Below are 22,757 nucleotides of genomic sequence, written 5' to 3' on the forward strand. Positions count from 1 at the left end.
TTTAATTTTCTGTGTTTTCACATCCATAGCAAGCATTCTGATAGGAAAGGATGGCGAATATGAACAATTTCAGACTCAGTGTACAATGACCTTAAGATTCACTTAATGAGCATTTTACATTTTCTTTTAAGAAAAACTATCATCATATCATATACAAACACTAACTTATAGGTCTTCACAGCAACCCGTCAAAATAAAAGTTATGTTTAACTTGAAGAAACAGTGTCAGAAATATATTATCGTATTGACCCGAATATAAGACAATTTTTTTTCTTTAAAATACATTTGAAAAAATTTGGTCGTCTTTTTTTAAGGTCTAGACTTTGACATGCCAATAATACACCCACAACAATAGGTGGCGCCAAATAAGCCTAAAACCAGTGTGCCAAGAAATACATAATGTAATGTGTGTTGTAATGTTAGAACATCCTGAGTGAAAACAAAAGACAAAGAAAAACTTACAGCGGCATGAGTCCTGACTGTCATGTTTGCCTGATGGGACCAAACTTCCTCTATAAGTGATTTTAAAACTTATGACAGCACCAAGATTTGAAAAAAATGAAATTTCAATGTCAATAATTTTTTTGTAGGCTACTATGAGATGGATAGACTTTTTGTAAAATAATTTAGATGGGTTACCTGTTGTTTTTATGTTATTTTTAAATGTGATTGTTGGTACATTTTACCAGTATTTGCCATACTTTCAAAACAAAAATGAAAATAGAAAAATAAGACAAGATTTGTTTTTCAAAAAGCCTACAAGGGGGGGGTCGTCTTATATTATATGTATATATGTAATCACAGTACTACTACTACTAATAAAATTATGAATAAAACATTATTCTTTAAGAAATATTTACCAGAAAAATTATTTACCAGAATGTACTTACTAGAAAAATATTTTCTGAAAAAAATAAAAAAATAAAAAAATTAGAAATTAGAAATATTAGAAAACCAGTTAATTAGAGATTCTGTTGGTTATTAAAATATAATAAAAAATACAAAATTTAGTAAAAAATAAAACTGATTTTGAGAAAAAATTAAGTGAAATTCACAGTGCCTTAAAAATATAACTTTTGTTAAACTTTTAATAAATTATGTACTATTCATATTTCAATTAATTAGACATGCTTTTTGATTAATTTTTTTTAATTTAACTATTGAAACAGAGTTTAGAAAAATGAAAACAGGAAAACATGTAACATAAAAAATCTATATAATAAAAATTATATAATATATAAATAAAATTTGGGGTTAGTACATTTTGTTAAAAGAAATGAGTATTTGTATTCAGCAAGGAAACATTAAATTTGATCAGACTGATTAAAAGTGACAGCAAGGACTTTTATAATGTTACAAAAGAATTATATTTTAAACGAACTGTTCTTTTGACCTTCATAGACATCAAAGTTACTGTTTTACTGTTATATATACATTTATAACTATATCTATCTATCTAGATACTTATTAATGGGTGTTAAATAAATGTAACTAATTAAACTTAGTTAGCATAATTGCTAATGCAACCTTTTTATACCACAGACTGAACAAAATTAAGCATTGCTTGGCAATTGGTCAACAAAGTATTGATAGTTGTGTAAATATTGTCATACTAACAGTTGTCTGAATTTTTGGTTGATTGTAATCCATTACATACCTTTCTATCAAAGCTATATGACATTTTCAAGATGCATTGTTCTGACACAGTTTGACATTTTCTTGTCATATTATTACCACTTTTGAAATTTTTGTGAATAAACTGTGATAGTTGATAGAAATGTTGAATGTCTCTGCATAAATTTTGGTTTGACTGTAGATGTAATTTTATAATACAAATACATTGTGATGTGATTTAAAATCACGAGGTAGTTCTGAGAGATACAGATCCCCTGTCCAAGCACCGGATTCCTGCACAAGCACGCATTTTAGTGGAAAATAAGTATAACTGTCTTTCCTACACCCAGACCTTCAAAAGTCACCTACAGCGCGACATCACAAAGACTTCCAACCGCAGAAAAAAGAAGTAGTGACAGAAACAGAATAGAGATGGAGTTCCTAATAAAAAATGCCCCCAAAAACATTCCCCTCTCTTTCATTGTTGGGGCAAGCACGATCAAAGCCGGCACCAGCGGGGCTTACGACCCTGAACAGCAGGGGCCGAACTCACACATGCACAAACACTGCGTGTGCAAACCAGGACCTCAGTTACTCCGCCACACAGAAAAAAGACAAAGCAACCCGATGCTTTTGTGAGACGTGATTTCCATGTCTTATTACTGCCTCACAGCATACAGGATAAAATACTCCGCAGGAGCTTTTAATCGAGGATGATGACTTGATGTTGTACAGGGGCCTTGGGGTCAATCGGCCCCCGAACAAGGAGTGTTGATTGGCACTCATCGCCCGACTCTCTCCGTCTCTCCTTCGTTTTTTGGATGAGCAATGTCAAGGCGATGTCAGAGTGTGTCGGAGGGTTGAAGATGATGCACGAGGGGTAATGAAGTCTAACCGATGAGAGGGAATGATGGACAGGAGTGTGTAGAGCGTGTGTGCGTGTGTCTGTCCATAGAGACAGGTGTCATTGTTGTCATCACTCACTTGGCCTCCAGAGCGAGAGCGATGATGCCGGCGGCCAGGGGAGCCGAGGCGGACGTGCCCGTGTGCGAGTCTGTACACTTCTTCCTCAAGTCCGTCGTCACCTGCACAGATGAAAACACATATATAGAAAGGTCAGGTGTGTTGGTGGTCAGCTATCGGAAGGACATTGTAGCTCTATATGAGGGCGTCTGTCAGCCAGAGGCGCCTGTCAAATTGCCTGGGAGTCTGAGAGAAAAACCTCATTCGCTGCAGCTTCTGTGATGAATTGTTTGACAGCTTGGGAGACTTAATAAGCTGGCACCCCACACATGAGGGTTTGGGGTTTTAATCACGGCATGGGAGACACGGCGACATGCCTGCGTGATTGACAACGGTCAGGATGAGAGGACGTCCAGCCCGAGGCTACAGAACCATCAGAGCGTACACAGGTGAGAGGCTGCCAGACACCCACACACATTTTTTCTCGTTTGTTTTATTTGTGTCTGTCCCATCAGTCTGATTTAAACACATACAGACACATACACACTCAAAATCCCACCTCACCGCTGTCGGCAAGATTGCGTCCATTTTTAAATTGAATCTGTTATTGCCTTTGTCATCCTAATGGAACGGGGGGTCTCAGAAGAGGGAGAGGGGGAGCTATCGCAGTCACACATACTGGGACAGACTTGACATCAAGCAAACAAACACTCTAAAGCCGTCTGAAACATCTCGGATGAGCTTCAATGAGCTGGCTCAGATAGATTTGCCTGGAGAGTCTGAAACCACTTTCACAGGAATGAGCGTATCAGAGATTCACAGTTTGCGTAACTAGCCACAGCACTAGAAATCATATTTTCCTCTCAATGTGACTGTGAATTTGAGTGAACCAAGTTCAACCCGTCAAAAGGTCTCACAAGTTATCAGATTGAATATCCAGCTAGTTAGACTGGAACTAGGAACATTTCGAGTTAGCTTCATTGGATTAGATCATTGAAACAATGACTGGATCATTCCAATTCCAATGAACAAATCACTCATAAATCATGACTCAGTGAATCAGATCTATGAATCAGTGACCCAACTGGATCATTCCAATTTCATCGAACAAATCATTCATGAATCACGAGTCAATCATTCAGATCTTTAAATCAAAGTCTCAATAGAATCATTCTAATTCCAATTAAATCATTCAGGAATCATGAATCAATGAATCAGATATTTGAATCAGTGACCTAAACAGATCATTCTAATTTTAGTGAACAAATTGTTAATACATCATAGATCAATAAACAATATCTTTGAATCAATGACTGAACTCTGTTATTTCAAGTCCAGTGCACATATCATCCATGAATCACGAGCCAATGAATCAGATACTTGAATCAATGACCCAACTGGATCATTCCAATTTTAGTGAATAAAATGTTCATGAATCATAGATCAATAAATATGATCTTTGAATCAATTAATCAGATATTTGTATCAATGTCTCAATATGATAATTTCAATTCCAATGAACAAATCATTCATGAATCAATAAATCAGATATTTGAATCAATGACCCAATCGCATCATTCCAATTTTGGTGAAAAAATTGTTCATGAAGCATAGATCAATGAACAGGATCTTTGACTCAATGTTTGAACTTTGTTATTTTAATTCTAATGAACAAACCATTCATGAATCAGATCTTTGAATCAGTGACCCAACCAGATCATTCCAATTTTAGTGAACAAACTGCTCCTGAATCATAGATCAATGAGTGAGATCTTTGAATCAATGACTGAACTTTGTCATTTCATTTCCATCGAACAAATCATTCATGAATCACGAGTCAATGAATCAGATATTTGAATCAATGTCTCAACAGAATAATTCCAATTCCAATAAACAAATAATTCAGGAAGCATGAGTTAATGAATCAGATATCTGAAACAATGTCTCAATAGAATCATTCCAATGAACAGATCACCCATGATTCATGAATCAATGAATCACATATTTGAATCAATGTCTCAATAGGATCATTCTAATTCCAATGAACAAATCATTCATGAATCATGAGTCAAAGAATCAGATTTTTGAATCAATGTCCCAACTGAATCATTCTAATTTTTAAATCATAGATCAATGAATGAGATCTTTGAATCAATGACTAAACTGTGTCATTTCAATTCCAGCGAACAAAACATTCATGAATCAGGAGTCAATGACTCAGATTTTTGAATCAATGTCTCAATAGAATCATTCTCATTTCAATGAACACATCATTCATGAATCATGAGTCAATGAATCAGATCCTTGAATCAATGTCTCAATAGCATCATTCTATTTCCAATAAACAAATCATTCATGAATCAGTGAATCAGATATTTGAATCAATGACCCAACTGGATCATTCCAATTTTAATGAACAAATTGTTCAAGAATCATAGATCAATGAATGAGATCTTTGAATCAGTGACTGAGCTGTGTTATTCCAATTCCAGTGATCACAGCATTCATAAATCATGAGTAAATGAATCAGATCTTTGAATCAATGTCTCAATAGAATCATTCCAATTCCAATAAACAAAAAATCATTTATGAATCATGAATCATAGATAAATAGAGATCTTTAAAAATAACTGACTGAACTGTGTTATTTCAATTCCAGCAAACAAATCATCCATGAATCACAAGTCAATGAATCAGATCTTTGAATCAGTGTGTCAATAATATTATTACAATTCCAATTAACAAATCACTCATGAATCATGTTTCAATGAATCTGATCTCTGAATCAATGTCCCAACCAGGTTATTCCAATTTCAGTGAATAAATTGTTCTCGAATCATAGATTGATGAATGAGATTTTTAAATCAATGACTGAACTGTGTCGTTCCAATTTTAGTGAACAAACTGTTCATGAATCATGAAAACATCAAAAAGATCTAAGGCAGATGGCAATATCTAAAACATATCATATTTTGAGTTAGTTCCATTGGATTAGATCATTGAAACAATGACTACGTTTACATGGACACCAGAAATCTAATTAATGACCTTATTCTGAATAAGACAATAATATGATTAAGCTGTTTACATGAGTTGCTTTTAGAATATTCCTTTCATGTTCCCGTTTTACATGTTATAGTACATAGATCGGTTAATGACACGCATCATTAACACGCGACGCTATCAGTTCATCTTCGTTATAGACTTTTGGATGTTTCGGTTTTAATTTGACAAAAGCTTGAAGTGGCTCTGGACATATGCAACACATTTTTGTGCATGCTGTGCTGCTCCATACAGCGAGCGTTTCAGAGCCAGACAGTTTTTAGGAAAAAAATCACACGCAAGCACAGTCACCGAAAGCCAGTTTAGTTTGACTTTTTTTTGTTTGTTTTCATTTTGAAAACCCTGTTATCTTTGCCGTTTACGTCACATTACGCCTTGGAGGCTTTCTTTTATTTATTTATTTTTTATTAATTAATTTGATTGCGCGCCCTGTAATAAATGGTTTAGTCGGCATATAACACAGCATGTGATGGAGTCCATGCCTCGTCTTATTAGTTTTTGTTAATAAATGCTATATAAGCTAGTTTTATTTGATTGTTGTTATGCTGTTTAATTAAAAATAACAAATCCATCTTTTAAGAATTTGTTTTAATCTTAAAATTGATAGGTGTAGCCTATATGTAAGCAAAAGATCATGAATTCGTAAAAGTAAAAGTGAAAAGCATCCTAAGACGTTCCAATAGCGGAAATCCCGTTCACAAAATTAAAATCACAAATAATAGCCTACTAATGAAAAAGAACGGGTTGAATGTTAAATACGTTTCCATAAAACTATAAATTATGATAACAGACAAACTATTTATCAGCAATGAGCATTGATTAATCCCATGTTGTAGCAAAAAAAATTAATAAATAAAAATGAAACCAAAGCATATGCACGTGCGACCAACTGAGAGCGTTATGCCGCGTTCCAGGAAACCCGTGTTTTTCCAAACTTCTACCCGTGAAAGTGCTACAAAGTCCTGAGTCGTGGTTTGAAGACGTGATTTACGAGCTCAAAAACCTGTCTGGAACGCAGCATTAGTGTGTATCCTCTGGTGAAAAGTCCTACGCAAGGGGAATAGTGTGATTAAGGTGTGTACATGTCTTCCATAATGCGACTAAAATAGGAATACTCCACCTGTCTTAATTCGATTTGTGTTTACTCCGATTATGACTTTAGTCGGATTAAATTAATCAAAAATATCAGTTTACATGGTTGCTTCTTAATCAGAGTATTGTCTTAATCGCGTTAAAATCGGAGTATTGTTGTCCATGTAAACGTACTCATTGACTGGCTCATTCCAATTCCAATGAACAAATCATCCATGAATCATGAATCAGATCTTTGAATCAATGACCCAACCAGATCATTCCAATTTTAGTGAACAAATTGTTAATGAATCAATGACTGAATTCTATTGAGTAAAACATTCATGAATCATGAAAAAATCAAGGAGATCTAAGGCAGATGTCAACATTTTCAGTGAATAATGACTTACACTGACTTCAGAAGACTTAAATTTTACATGAGCTGTATGGACCACTTTTATGGGGCTTCAAAGCCCCAGTCCTCATTCACTTTAATTAAACAGAAAAGAGTGACTAGGAAATTCTTCAAAACGACATGAGTGTGCGTAAATGACAGATTTTTCTAAAATGACTTCTTCTGAATTCTGTTAGAAACGCAGCCACAGTGCAAACTAATAGCCCAGATGCTCATCACGATGATCCAAAGTAATGACTTTTCGAACTTGTGAAGGGCATCTTCTTTTTATAGGAGTCTTTTGGCCTAATTAGCTCGCCCTGATTAAAAAGCCTGCTTAGGCACACTCAAATACAGCTTATGCGGATGAAATGAAGGTATGTAACAGAAAACGAGGGGAAAACTTGCAAATAGGACCCAAATAATCTGCAATGCAGCATGTTTGGTATTCAGAAATTGCTGTCTCTATGTCTTTTTCTCTCTTTCACTTGGTCTAATTTCTATGCTCCTTCTCTCTTTGCTTTTTTCAAACACCTTTTTCTCATTTCCACTCTCGGAGGAAACGCCGGGGCAGAGAAGCAGATGCGTACGGCATTCGGCGGCAGCACCTGTGATTGGGAAGTTTTCAGACGCTGCTCTAAAGTGATTTTTTTTGCCTCCTTAGGGCATGACGTTCAGAGAGCTCTTTTTCATATAGCCCACAGGAAATCACAGCGGCAGATGTGGAAATCATTTCTCCGCCTGACACTTCATCTTCACAGCACGTTGAACAGGGAGGCACTCCATCACTCACTTTCCTTGTGTACAGTCGTGACGTGGCCATTTAAACCATGCAGAAAATTTGGCACACATGGGCTGTTTGCTCTGACGTTTACAGTTCTGCTTACAACTGAGAATGGCAGTGTTAGGCAGTGTGAGGGCATGATGTCTCTGTGCTGTTAACGTGTAAATGCTGCAATGCTGAAATGTGAATTCGATCTATTTCTGGAGCCTTTAATGAGACATGGTTGTAGAAAAGCATGTGCATGTGTTTCTGATAATAAACAACTCTGAAGGCTTTTGTAAGCATTTGCATACATGCCTGCACAGCAAAACATCTTTTTCTAGTATTCTTAGTATTTTGTCTTGTTTTACAGTAAAAATATCCATTCTTTACAACCAGATAAACAGGAATTAACTGTTTTAAGAAAATATATAATGTCTACCTTTAGTTATATACAGTGGCATGCAAAAGTTTGGGAACCCCTTGCGGAATCTGTGAAAAATGTGAATAATTTTAACAAAATAAGAGGGATCATACAAAATGCATGTTATTTTTTATTTAGCACTATCCTGAGTTAGATATTTATACATAAAAGATGTTTACATATATTCCACAAGACAAACAAATAGCTAAAAGTATTAAAAGTTAGGGAACCCTTGGTTTTTAATACTGTGTGTGGGTACCTAGATGATCTACAACAGTTTTTTTGTTTTGTGATGGTTGTTCATGAGTCCCGTGTTTGTTCTGAACAGTCCTGCAGATTCTTTAGTTTTCCAGCATCTTTTGCATATTTAAACCCTTTCCAGCAGTGACTGTATGATTTTGAGATCCATCTTTTCACACTGAGGTCAGTTGAGGGACTCAACACAACTATTAAAAAAAGGTTCAAACATTCCCTGATGCTCCAGAAGGAAACACAATGCATTCATTTGAAGATTTAAGGTGAATTGTACTTAATTTGTCTTCCAGGAGACATGCAAGTATCTTCTGTTGCTTCCGAAGCGCAGTACTAAATGGAAAAAAAAAGAAAAGAAGATATTTCACCAAAGTAAGAAAAATTTGGATATCTTAATCCTGTTCAAAAGTTTTCACCCCCCAGCTTTTAATGCATTGTGTTTCCTTCTGGAGCATCAGTAAATGTTTGAACCTTTTTTCAATAGTTGTGTTTGAGTCCCTCAGTTGTCCTCAGTATGAAAAGATGGATCTCAAAATCATACAGGGACTCATATACAACCATCACAAAACAAAAAAAACAGTCGTAGATCATTCAGGTAACCACACACAGTACATCTTTTATGTAAAATAATCTTCCCCAGGACAGTACTAAATAAAAAACCACATGCATTTTGTATGATCTCTCTTATTTTGTAAAGATTCAGAAACTTCGCATACGCAAACTACTAATCAAAATCTATGGATATTTAGCAAAAAATAAATTCAATAAAAAAATTATGTGAAGATGCAGTGTATTCCTTAATGAAAATACTTACAGAAATGCCTCTGTGTTAGATTATTATATGACTCGAACATATGTGACTATGCTAAACATGTATGGAGGTCTGTCTGCACATATGAACGTACAATCTGTTTCTCGTTGAGGTTTCCGCTGCTATAGGTGGTGGCGAGGGTAGAGGAACAGGCCTCGCTGTACCACGGCACATTGCCATACTGTGTGGTGCTGCTGATGGAAAGCGTGTAGATACTGTTGGTGTATCCATCACAGTTGCAGCTGTCCCGCTCTCGCCCTCCGTTACCAGATGCCCACACAAAGATAGAGCCCAGTCCACCTCGACCCTAAAACAGATGCATACAACATGATCAATTACTCCTTTCAAAGTACTACCATTTAGAAGGTTTGGGGTGTGTACATTTTTAGTTTTTTTTTAATGAGTCTGGTTTTGCTGAAATATTGCAAAATATTATTTTAATGTTTTATCAATATAATCTATTTATTTTCTGTGTAATTTATTCATGTGATGCAAAGCTGATTTTTTTTATGAGAAAAATTAATAAAACACAGTATTTCTGAAAAAGAAAAAGAAAGAAATAAAATATTATTTTTTTTAATTAAATTAATTAGAGATGCGTTTGATTATTAAAATTGAATGAAACCATTCAAATGGAATCCAAAAACAGAAACCTAAAGGATTCTTCACAGCAACCCGTCAAAATAAAAGTTTGGTTTAGCTTGAAGAAATGGTGACAGAAAAAAATATTAATACTTAATGTAATGATAGTTCTACTACTACTAAAATAATAATTAAAACATTATTTTTTAAGGAATATTTATCAGAAAATCTTCACCAGAATTTATTTACCAGAAAAATGTGAAAACACAGTATTTCTGGAAAAAAAAGGAAATAAATAAAATAATAATATATTTTTTTAATTTAATCAATTAATTAGAGATGCGTTTGATTATTCAAATTGAATGAAACCATTAAAATGGAATCCAGAAACAGCAACCTAAAGGTCTTCACAGCAACCCGTCAAAATAAAATTTTAGTTTAACTTGAAGAAACTGTGACAAAAAAAAATACTAAATGTAATGATAGTACTACTACTAGTAAAATTATTATTAAAACATTTTTTAATGAATATTAACTAGAAGAAAATCTTCACCAGAATTTATTTACTAGAAAAAGTATTTCTGAAAAAAAGGGAATAAATAAAATATTTTATTTTCATTAAATCAATTAATTAGAGATGCTTTGGATTATTAACATTTAATGAAACCATTAAAATGAAATCCAGAAAATGTATTTACCATTAAAAATGTAAAAACACAGTATTTCTGAATGAATAAATATTTTTTTTTAAATGTTTTAATTAAAGCAATTAATTAGAGATGCTTTTGTTTATTCAAATGTAATGAATGTAATAAAAAACTGAATTTGGTAAAAAATAAAACTGAATTATAAAATAAACAAAAAAAAAATTTATTTCATAGGGCATTAAATTTTTTTTAATTTTTGTTCAACTTTTAATAAATTGCTGTTAAATTGAGTATGTTTCATGATTTCAATTAATTGGATATGTAATGATAGTACTACTACTAATATATTTTTTTTATTAAAACATTATTTTTAACGAACATTAACCAGAAGAAAATCTTTACCAGAAATTATTGACAAGAAAAAAAGGGAATAAATAAAATAATAATATATTTTTTAATTAAATCAATAATTAGAGATGCTTTTGATTATTAAAATTGAATGAAACCATTAAAATGAAATCTAGAAAATGTATTTAGAAGACAAATGTAAAAACGCAGTATTTATATAAATAAATATTTTTTTTTCTAAATTAAATCAATTAATTAGAGATGCTTTTGTTTATTCAAATGTATAAAATGTAAATGTAAAACTAATTTGGTAAAAAAGAAAACTGAATTTATTTATTTATAAGTTTTAATAAATTGCTGTTAAACTGAATATGTTTCATGATTTCAATTAATTAGACATGCTTTTAGTTTAATATCTTCCAATTTAACCATTAAAATGGGGGGGAAAAACTGAAACTAAGTCAAAAAAATAATAAACATTATTTTTAAGTAATATTAACCAGAAGAAAATCTTCACCAGAAATTATTTACAAGAAAAAAAGGGAATAATAAATAAATAAATAATATATTTTTTAATTAAATCAATTAATTAAAGAATTAAAATTTAATGAAACCATTAAAATGAAATCCAGAAAATGTATTTACCAAAAAAAAAATCTGAATAAATAAATTAAAACAATTAATTAGAGATGCTTTTGTTTTTTCAAATTGAATGAAATTAATAAAAAACTGAATTTGGTAAAAAATAAAACTGAATTAAAGAACAAACAAAAAAAAAAAAAAAAAAAAAAGTATTTCATAGGGCCTTAAAATGTCATTTTTGTTAAACTTTTAACAAATTGCTGTTAAATTGAGTATGTTTCATGATTTAAATCAGTTAGACATGCTTTTTTGTTTAATATCTTCTAATTTAACCATGGGTGAAAAAACGGAATCCAGAAAATTAAAGCGATTTGGAAAAAAATAAAAAACACTTAATAGAGCCCTATTAATATTTTTTTGCAAACCATGGCACATTTTCATCAGAAGAAGAAACAAGTCTTAACTGTTAGTTTTGATTAAATTAATGAGTCATTTAATTTCTTTCAAAAAACTTTTGATCCCAAACTTTTGAACGATAGTTTCAACAAACACTCATCCTACATTTTGTTCACATAAATGGAAAGCGCTAATTAAAAACTGCCAGTTATAATCTGATTAGCTGGCCTTTTGAGACTTCCCCCCTGGAAAAATCTGATGTTTACAAGTTGCTGGTGTGATACAAACAATATCAGGTAGAACTAATCATGGGATTTGTTAGGTCTGTGGCATCAAACTTTCAAAAATTCAATTCTTGGCTAGAATACGCTGCTGATAGCCTTTATGCAAATCAAACGTCTGACTGTGCGAGACAAATATATTTCTGAACCAAACATCTGTGTAGTGTCCATTAATGTCTGTGCGCACAAGGCTCATCTCTATTACAATAGCCACAAAAATCCAATTTAACGAGCCAATTACGGCTGTCATGATTAATTTAAAACCAATACTGCGACCTCTGAAATCTGCTGTATTTAATGCTTTAGTAATACTGGCTGGACAGCTGACAAAGCGCCACTCTTCTTTTCTCATACAGTATATTAGTCTCCTATCTTGCCGCAGTCAAGCAAGTCGGCTGAATTTGATTAAAGTTTCTGTTCTATCTTGTGCTGTCCATATGGGTAATATTCACAGCTGACTGACTCAGGATTATTGTGGCCATGAACGGTTTGTTTGTTTGTTTGAGATGCCGCAATCTGCTTGAAAATATTCAGAGGCACAGTTCTAGGAGTGATAAAATTGGGGATAAAGAACTAAAGGGATAAAGTGCAAGAGACAATAAGCCAGAGTCGTACCGCTGAGACAGATGTTTATGCGAGGCGTAATTTGAGTAAATTACTAGAGGGAGAAATCATTTTTAAATCCCACCGAAATTAACAGCAGTCAAACTTATTCTGCACGGCTGTATCAAAGTGCCATACGAGGCAAAAGATTAAATCTTTTTGTAACGCTCCGACAAAAGAGTGTCTGCGATTACCAAGGACATGTTCGGGATGAAACGGAAGCGGCGCTCACGGCGGGCAGCCGTCCTAAAAAGGTCAGATCCTTTGCCTGTCAAACACCATGCTCTTTTCTCGCCGCATCAGATCTCATCATTTCTGCAGTGTGAGGCGAAAGCAGGTGGTTTGTATTTAATTCCATTAATGATATTGTTCTAAATTATTCCGGAGACGACGCAAGTTCCTAAATGGCTGTTAAAATGCGTCAACACACTAATAAGGGTTAAGACGGGCGAATTTTGTTGAATATTTTAACATGTTACATTGACATTCTGTCTGAGGAGGGAAAAGGTTCGGAGCGTATGGTTTAAAACACTTGAAAGTACAAGGTTTGTAAAAGAAAATGGAATAAAAATAATATCGAAATGAACAAACAAGATGTGCGTAGACAAGACTAGTTCATCTTTCAGTTGTTTATTCATGTTTTATCATTCCCCCAGGCGAAAAATCACAAGTCTGATTGCTTAGAAAAGTAATAGCCTCTCCTCAGCCACACATTTCGAAGCATCATTCATGTCTGGAGCACAAATGATGCGTGATGACTTCTCCGCTGAAGTTTAGGGGTTTGTTTATATCCATAACTGTACATACGCTACCGCTACTGGATTTTTTTTTTAATACAGACAGGAACTGGATAGTGAAGACATTTAGAATGTTACAAAATATTTAATTTTAACTGATAGTAATAAGAAATGTTTCTTGAGCACCAAATTAGAATATTAAAATGATTTCTGAAGGATCATGTGACTGGAGTAATGGCTGATAAAATGTAGCTTTGCTATCACTAGAATAAATTACATTTTACTTGAAAATATATTTTAAAAATGTCCCCTATAAATTACAAATGTTCAGCTGTAACCATATTTCACAATATTAGTATTTTTCTATTTCCTACCAGTCACAAACGTTTGAGGAGTAGCTTATGAGCAAAAAATAAATAAAAATTATATATACATACATACATTACATATATATACATACATCAATATATATATTAATTAAGTTCAAACTTTTGAAGAGTGGCATATAAATAAATATATATATATATATATATATATATATATACACACATACAGTCAAGCCCGAAATTATTCATACCCCTGGCAAATTCTGATTTAAAGTTACTTTTATTTTATTTATAAAAACAGCAAGTTTTTTTTGACCGGAAATGACACAGGCTTCTACCAAAAGATAATAAGACGATGCACAAGAGGCGTCATTGTGGAAAAAAATATTTCTCAGCTTTTATTTACATTTGAAGAAAAGGTGTCATGTCCAAAATTATTCATACCCTTTGCAAACTGTCACAGTCTATGGGAAAATCCAAAGTTCTATACCATTCCAAATAGTCCAAGCTGTTCTAAAGCATCCTAATTACCCTGATTAATTGGGAACAGCTGTTTTAATCAACTCAACAGGTGAAAAACAGAAGCTCTCTGCTGTTGGTTTGTGGACAGTCATGGCTAAGACAAAGGAGCTCACTGAGGACCTGCGGCTACGCATTATGGCTGCTCACAAGTCAGGAAAGGGCTATAAGACCATATCGAAATTTTTGAAGTTACAGTGGCTACAGTGCAAAGTATTAATTAAAAAATACAAGAGGTTCCGCACTGTGAAAAATCTCAGAGGACGTGGTCGGAAGCCAAAATGAAACCTGTGTTGGCCAGAAGAGAGAGGTAATGAGAGAAGTAAAAAAGAATCCAAGGATCATCACCAAGGCCATCCTGATAAATCTGGGCTCTACTGGTGGCAACATCTCAAGGCAGACAGTCCAACGGACACTGCACACCGCTGGGTTCCACAGACACAGACCAAGGAGGACACCACTTCTCCAGATAAGGCACACAAAAGCCCACTTGGCCTTTGCAAATGCTCATCTGGACAAAGAAGAAGACTTCTGGTCTTCTGTTTTATGGTCAGATCAAACAAAAATTGAATTGTTTGGCCACAATGATGTAGCCTTCATTTGGCGTAAAAAAAAGGAGACGCCTTCAACCCTAAGAACACCATCCCCACTGTCAAACATAGTGGTGGGAACCTAATGTTTTGGGGGTGTTTTTCAGCCGGTGGACCAGAACCTAATCACAGTAAACGGTACCATGAAAAAGGAGGAATACATCAAAATTTTCAACAACAACATCAAGCAGTCTACAGAGAAACTTGGCCTTGGGCACCAGTGGACATTTCAGTACGACAACGACCCAAAACCCACAAAAGTGGTGAAGAAATGGTTAGCAGACAAAACATTAACGTTTTGCAGTGGCCCAGCCAGAGTCCTGACTTAAATCCAATTGAGAATCTGTGGAGGGAGCTAAAGATCAGGGTGATCCTCCAACCTGAAAGAGTTGGAGCTCATCGCTAAAGATAAATGGGTAAAAATTCCAGTGGAGACATGCAAAAAGCTGGTCAGCAATTATAGGAAGTGTTTGATTGCTGTAATAGCCAATAAAGGCTTCTCTATTAATTATTGAGAAGGGTATGGATAATTTTGGACATGCCACTTTTTGTTCAAATGTAAATATAAAATATTTATTTTTTTATAATTCAGTATGTTAAATTGTAATCATATTTTACCATATTACTAATTTTTACTATTACTGCTATTTCCTACCTGAGGGTAATTTTTTTTAAAATAAATTATATATATAATTAATTTTTTTTCAAATTAAATATTTTAAATTGTAATCAATTTCACAATATTACAATTATTACTATTTCCTACGGAACTTTTCAATAGTAGTGTATAAGCAAATATATATATATATATAACATTTACATGTACTTACATGTATATATTTATATTCATATAATTAATGTTACATATAAATGTTGTTAATATATAAACATAATACATTTTTTTTTCATTTCACAGCACTAATATATACAAAAAACTGAATTTAATATATATATAATATGTATATATATATTCTTTTACTATTACTATTATTGCTATTTCCTACCGATCACAAACTTTTCAAGAGTAGCATGTGAGCAAAATGAATAGTAATATTTGCTTTAGAAAACACTACAAAAAATAATAAAAGGGACAAAGACACTGTAAAAAGAATGGGTGAAAGCAACAATACAGCCTAATTTTTGAATCACGGATAAAAACAAAATTGATTTTCATATTCATAGTGCAAGTGGGTATGCTGAAACTCTATCAAGGTATAAACCCACCAGGGATAAAACTATGTGTGCCACACAAGAAAGAATTACCATATCAAGAAACAAAAAACAGAAAACAAATGCTCATCTCCTTCCAAGATCACAGTAATCTCCCTAAATATAGTATTCTTTGTAATCCTGTGTTTGTCAAAGCGCACATCCTTCTCAATTCTCTCTCCACAAATGCATTTAAGCAGGCGTTGACATCTACTACAGCTCACCCTGTCCAGACGGCTTTCTCTAACGGAGGTGCTGATCGAAGTCGACGGCAGCTGTGACACATTTAGCTGATCTAAAATCTGCTCCGTTGACCTGACGTGAGCATTCACGCTGACACTGACTTGACGAGACGCTGTGACTGGAAGTCATTCGTTTTCAGTAAGAGTTTCAGTGACATGAGCAATTCAACAAAGTTAAAAAAAAGTTTTGATTTATGCAAATGAGCAGCAATGGTATGCATCTCCTATGAGATACTTCAGATCTTAAGATTTCTGCTTACATGCATGTCAGAAATTGTAAAATCTGATGTATTATGTGCTTCTGCATTTGATATAAAAAAAAACACATTTTTGCAGGAAGGAAACTTATTTTTTTTCATCAAAATGCAATGAAATCCTAATGTTACCAGCAATAAATTTTCAAAAGCTACAGTCAGTAAATAACATTGGAACTTCCAGAGGCAGAAACGCCTACTAGCAACCAACAGTACTGTGACCTGCAGACCTCCAGCAGTCAAATCTTTTCCAGTCTATACTGACCTCAGTAACCCCCTGCAGGAAAGCTTCTTTGGCCAGTTTGGCAGGGCCATCCACTGTCTTCCCATCATCCTCTGGGCCCCAGCTGGCGCTGTAAATGTGGATGTGCTGGGAGTTCAAGCTCAGAGACTGAGCCTCCACAACATCTGTTACCTCTCCATCCAACATCCGCACACCTGCATACGGAAAAGAGGCGGACAGACAGAGCATTAATGAAGATACCAGAGAGACAGGAAAATCGGGTTTGTGAAAATGTACTGTCTGTAAATGTGACAGATATTTGGAAGAGAGAATGGAAAAACAAATAAGGAAGCTTCTAGTACAAAGTTTTCTATTGGCACTGAGGGCAAAAATGCTGCATTAGAACAAAATACACAGACGACCAGAACATAATTAGTGTTAAAGGGATAGTTCACCCAAAAATTAATCGAACACAAATGATCTTCAGAACACAAATTACAATATTTCTGATGAAATCTGAGAGCTTTCTGACCCTGTATAGACAGCAACGTAACTGAAACATTCAAGACCCAGAAAGGTAGTAAGAACATCATAAAATAAAATAATCAGAAATTTAACCGGAACATTATGAAGCTACGAAAATTGTTGAATAAAGTCGTTATTTATTTATTTTTTTTTGTGCACAAAAATATTCTCGTAACTACATAACATTACGGTTGAACCACTGATGTCACATGGACTATTTTAACCATGTCCTTACTACCTTTCTGGGCCTTGAATGTGTTAGTTGTGTTGCTTTCTATGCAGGTTCAGAAAGCTCTTGCATTTTATTAAAAATATTTTAATTTGTGTTTTGAAGAGCGAAGAACAAAGGTCTTATGGGATTGGAACGACATGACGTTTAGTAATTAATGACAGAATTTTCATTTTTGGGTTAACTATCCCTTTAAATATGAAGAAAGATTTGGACAAATTAGATCTTTTAATATCCTTATGTGCAAATTCATCAGGCTGTTGAGCAAACTGCAGTGTACCAAAGAATGCAAAAAGTTTAAATATGTCATTTAACGGAACCCCTTGAGTCCCCGTTTCTAAAATAGAAAAAAAAAACAAAAAACATATACATATACTAGGGATGGGAAGATTCCCCGATTCACCCGGTGCATCGGTTTAAAACGTTAACGATGCGATGCATCGGTTTAAAAAGTGCGCATCGGATACAAATTGGCATTTGTATCGCGATGCATCGTTTCTAACATATCTGCATCGGTAAATCCCGATTTATTTCTTTATAATTATTAGTAGACATACAATACTTTTATTATTTAGAAAGTGGAAAATATTGTTAGATTGTTTTCTCCCCTCTGAACTGTTTCGCAAGCACGTCTCCCTTCACTGCTGCGTGAATGACGTAGCCTATCACAACACTACAGAGACCGGGGCGTGTCCAGAAAGTCACATAGAGCAGGGATTCTCAACCGGTGGCCTGCGAGATGGCTTAAAATTAACTTAAAGTTTATCCTAAAATGGTCAAAGCACAGCCTCTTTCGTGTTCTGTGATTGATTGCTTTGGACTCGGCGCAGCAAGCCTCATCGCATACAGACTGAACGGCGGCTCAAAACTTTCAACCGCGGCACGCAAACATCATCAGAGACCTGCAAGGGACGGATTTTTTTGTCCCGCTCCTGCAGAAATGTATGTTATTTTGTCCCACTCCCACCAGCAAAAGCCCACATAAAAATAACCTATACCCCCGCGGAAAAACGGGTCTCTACCCTCGCACTAATGTAAAAGTAAAGATGATCAGAGTAATAGTAACAATGACACTCTTGCATATCGGAGTCTAGGCACGCATAAGTCCGCTGTTGATTCATGAACTAGTCATGCTTTCGGGGCTCTGATCCATAGTATTTTTGTGTGAAATTTCAAAATATTTGCATAGTTGTCAAAATGAATGTCTTGTGAGTGTTTTATAATGGATGCTCACCCATAGAGGTGGATCTTGTAAGGGTCAGTGGTGTTTATGCACATATGAGCACCAGTATCAACAGATATAGTATGTATTTGCTGTATTTTTCATTTGTATGTTCATTTTATGATGGATACAAACAGTAGATATTCGGTCAGTCCAGTTCAAATGGACAGGTTTAGTGAGTGGTATTTTGGCATCTCCCTGTTGTTCTGTTTGGCAGGTTCACTTACTTTAGAAAAAGTACTCTGTATTTGTTTAGAATGTCTGAATTAAAGAATTCAGGAGCTTTAAATCTGTCTAATATATTTATATATACATAATCAAAAAGTCTTGGTTTTACTTGGTTAATAAATAATCAAACTGATTCACTGGCACCGCATCTTCTTTCACATCATCACATAAACTTGATCTAATTAGTTAGTGCTGAATTATCGCATCGTATCGTGATATGGGTGTGAATCGTATCGTATTGCATCGCCATATGTCACAAATGTATCGTTAATATATCGGATCGGATACTTTGTATCGAGATGCGTATCGGATCGGCATTATACCTTAGATGCCCAACCCTAACATATACATATACATACACTGCTGTTAAAAAGTTTGGGATAAGTAAGACTTGATGTTTTTTTTAATAAAAGTCTCTTTTGCTTATCAAGGCTGCATTTATTTTTTCAAAAATGCAGGAAAAAACTGTAATATTGCAAAATGTTATTACAATACAAAAAAGGGTTTCTAATGTAATCTCCTTTAAAATAGAATTTATTCCTGTGATGCAAAGCTGAATTTTCATTAGCCATTACTCCTGTCACATATAGAAGCCCTTTCCACCACTGAATAAAAAAAGGTAATTGCGACCTATTATTTCACAATGCATAATATAACTCACAATTGTGGGTTATAAAGTCAGAATTGTGAGACACAAACTCGCAATTTTAAGAAAAAAAGTCAGAATTGCGAGATACAAACTCACAATTCTCACTTTTTTCTCAGAATTGCGTGATATAAACTCAGATCTTTCAGATCAATTCAGACTTTTTTTCTCGCAATTCTTAATTGTGAGATATAAACTTGCAATTGTTATTAAGAGTTATAAAGAGTTATAAAGTCCAATTTTGAGGGGGGGAAAGACTAATTGAGAGTTTATATCTAATAATTCCGACTTAATAACTCACAATTGCATGTTATAAAGTCAGAATTGCAGTAAAACAAGCAAAAAAGTTACAATTTCAATATATAAACAGGCAATTCTGAAAAAATACAATTTCAAGACATAAACTGGCAAATGTGAGAAAAAAAAGAATTGTGAGGTAAAAAAGTCACAATTACCTTTTTATTTTTTTTATTTAGTGGCAGATATGGGCTTCCATAGTCACATGATCTTTTAAAAATCATTCTTATATGCTGATTTATTATCAGTGGAATCGGCTGTGCTGTCAAATATTTTTTTGAACCTGTGCTACGTTTTTGTTTGATGAATAAAAAGTTTAAAAGAACAGCATTTATTCAAAATCTTTCCTAACAATATAAGCCTTCGCTATCACTTTTGATCAATTTAACACATTTATCCTTGCTGAAAAAAAACCCCATTAATTTCCTTCAAAAAAAGAAAGAATAAAAATGTACTGACCCCACTTGAGGAGTGGAGATGGAGGAGGAGAACCGGAGTAAATGAATATAATGAAAGTTTATTAAATGAACCACTGAAATACAAACAAATAAACAAAAACCAGGAGCTTCAAATGAGAACATGTAACGTTAACGACGGACAAGGGGTAGTGAGCAGACACAGACTTAAATACTCTGAAGACAGGGCGTGGTTACAAACAAGCTAACAAGACTAATGAGGGGGAAATACAAATATGGGCAAGACAAAACCAAAAGGACAAAACCAAAAGGGGGAGATCAAGGATTAAACCATATAAACTAGAAACATAGGGGGAAAAACACTGGGAAAACAGAACAAGACAGGACAAAATACTGACAAGTGTATATTATTAGAAAACATTTCTATTTTAAACAAATGCTGTTCGTTTTAACTTTGTATTCATGAAAAAAATATTATAATAATAAGCAGCACAAGTGATTCCAACATTGATAATAAATCAGCATATTGGAATGATTTCTGAAGGATTATGTGACACTGAAGACTTGAGTAATGATGCTGAAAATTCAGCTTTGATCACAAGCATAAATGATATTTTAAAGTATATTTAAATAGAAAACTGTTACTTTAAATTGCAATAATATTTCACAAAATAAAATAAAAAATCTGTAATTTTAACCTTGATGAGCATAAGAAACTTTTTCAAAAACCAAAAAATCTTACTGATCCTAAACTTTTGAACAGAATTATATATACAAATATATACTAACAAAAATAACTACAGTGTGATATTATAATATATATATATATATATATATATATATATATATATATATATATATATATATTTATAATTAATTACGGTTTTATATAGTCACTGCAAATGTTCAAATAAAATCCAAAAACTATTTTTTTAATTAAGTTGGCAGAATTTTGGTGTCACAATGCTATAAACAAATTTGATTTAAAAAACTCAGACTTCTTTGTTCTAAAATTAATTGCTCGTCGCAGTGTTGTGTCATGTCCGACTAGAACACGGTGTAAGATTGGAAGAAAGAATCTAATTAATAAGAATGATTTCTCTGGCCGTTTGTTTGATTAATAATAATCCTAGCAACAGGATTCAGACACTTCACGCACCCACACACACACACACACGACCCAGCGGCCAATTAGATCAGCAACATCTGCTGTCTTTAGGCACACACACACACACAGACATGGACAGACTTATCCTCTTATTACAAAGATGCACACACAGAAACACAGAAATCACATGCAGGCTCAGGCAATGTCCTCTTCCTTAATCACCCTCATCTAGATGGAGAAATATTTTCCTACAAAGACTATTAAAAATAAGAGATGTGGAATTTGTGTATGCCTGCAGCGATGTCTGGCTCTAAATGCACTCAATGTGACCGGAATAGCCAAGATATTTCTGCGATGTTCACCTTAATGGATGTGTTTTATAATTGAAAGATAAAGCGTTTGAGATTAGTCCAGAGCAGCATGACGACATCAGCTATTAAGTGCACAAAGGGCAGGAAATGAGAGAATGCTTGGATAGTTTTAAAGCGTGACCTGTTTGATTGATCCTATTACCATATACTAATTTCCACCCCCCTATCAATCGGATTCGTCACTCACCTCCGATTTTGGCATTGTAGGCCACACCCACTCCACAGACACCATTGTTTGCTGCTGCCGCCACCTCCCCGGCACAACGTGTCCCGTGTCTAGAAAGACAAAGAGAGAGTTGCCCAATTCACATCCAGTTCACATACAGTTCAACTCATCAATTCAAATTCACTCCACGTTTTTACGGACAAATTCTTGAGATTGTGCAACTTGTGCTGTCATCGCAACGGAGCTCTCGATGCGTCCAAATACAGACGCATTATCTTCATCCTTTAATTAAAATCTAATTAGTCCTTGCAGACGGCGAGGATAAATAAATAAATAGCTTATTATGGCTGTCACTGATGCTTCCTACAGTACTGCACATGTCTCGACGGCTCTGTGCCACGGTGGGGATGAACTTCAATGTCTAAAGAAATCACAGCTGGCTTTGTGTTTTGTATGTGTACTGCTAGAGCTACTCTCTCCGTTCATCTGCGTCCTATTGGAGCTCATTGTTTCCCAAAGACAAAGCGGAGACGGAGACGATAGGGACCCCAGAAAAGGACCGGAGAGCCCATGAGACTGCAGATGTGTTGAGGCGGCGTCCTCGCTTCACCAGAGCCTTCATTACATCTGGTGTTTTACACAAAAATATACACCA

The 22,757-nt window shown here is 34.3% G+C and overlaps 1 protein-coding gene across 1 annotated transcript in view; it reads right to left on the reverse strand.

Annotated features, from left to right (window-relative positions):
* furinb (furin (paired basic amino acid cleaving enzyme) b) overlaps positions 1-22,757 on the reverse strand; it is a 167,764-nt gene that overhangs the window by 24,920 nt on the left and 120,087 nt on the right. Inside the window, exons 7-10 of the mRNA XM_073831446.1 lie at positions 22,124-22,212; positions 16,937-17,109; positions 9,450-9,662; positions 2,599-2,699 (exon numbers count right to left, since the gene is read on the reverse strand). Of these exons, the coding sequence (XP_073687547.1) occupies positions 2,599-2,699; positions 9,450-9,662; positions 16,937-17,109; positions 22,124-22,212 (576 nt within the window). The remainder of the gene's footprint in view (positions 1-2,598; positions 2,700-9,449; positions 9,663-16,936; positions 17,110-22,123; positions 22,213-22,757) is intronic.

The sequence above is a fragment of the Garra rufa genome, chromosome 25 (assembly GCF_049309525.1).
Source record: "Garra rufa chromosome 25, GarRuf1.0, whole genome shotgun sequence".
In the NCBI taxonomy this organism is placed as follows: domain Eukaryota; kingdom Metazoa; phylum Chordata; class Actinopteri; order Cypriniformes; family Cyprinidae; genus Garra; species Garra rufa.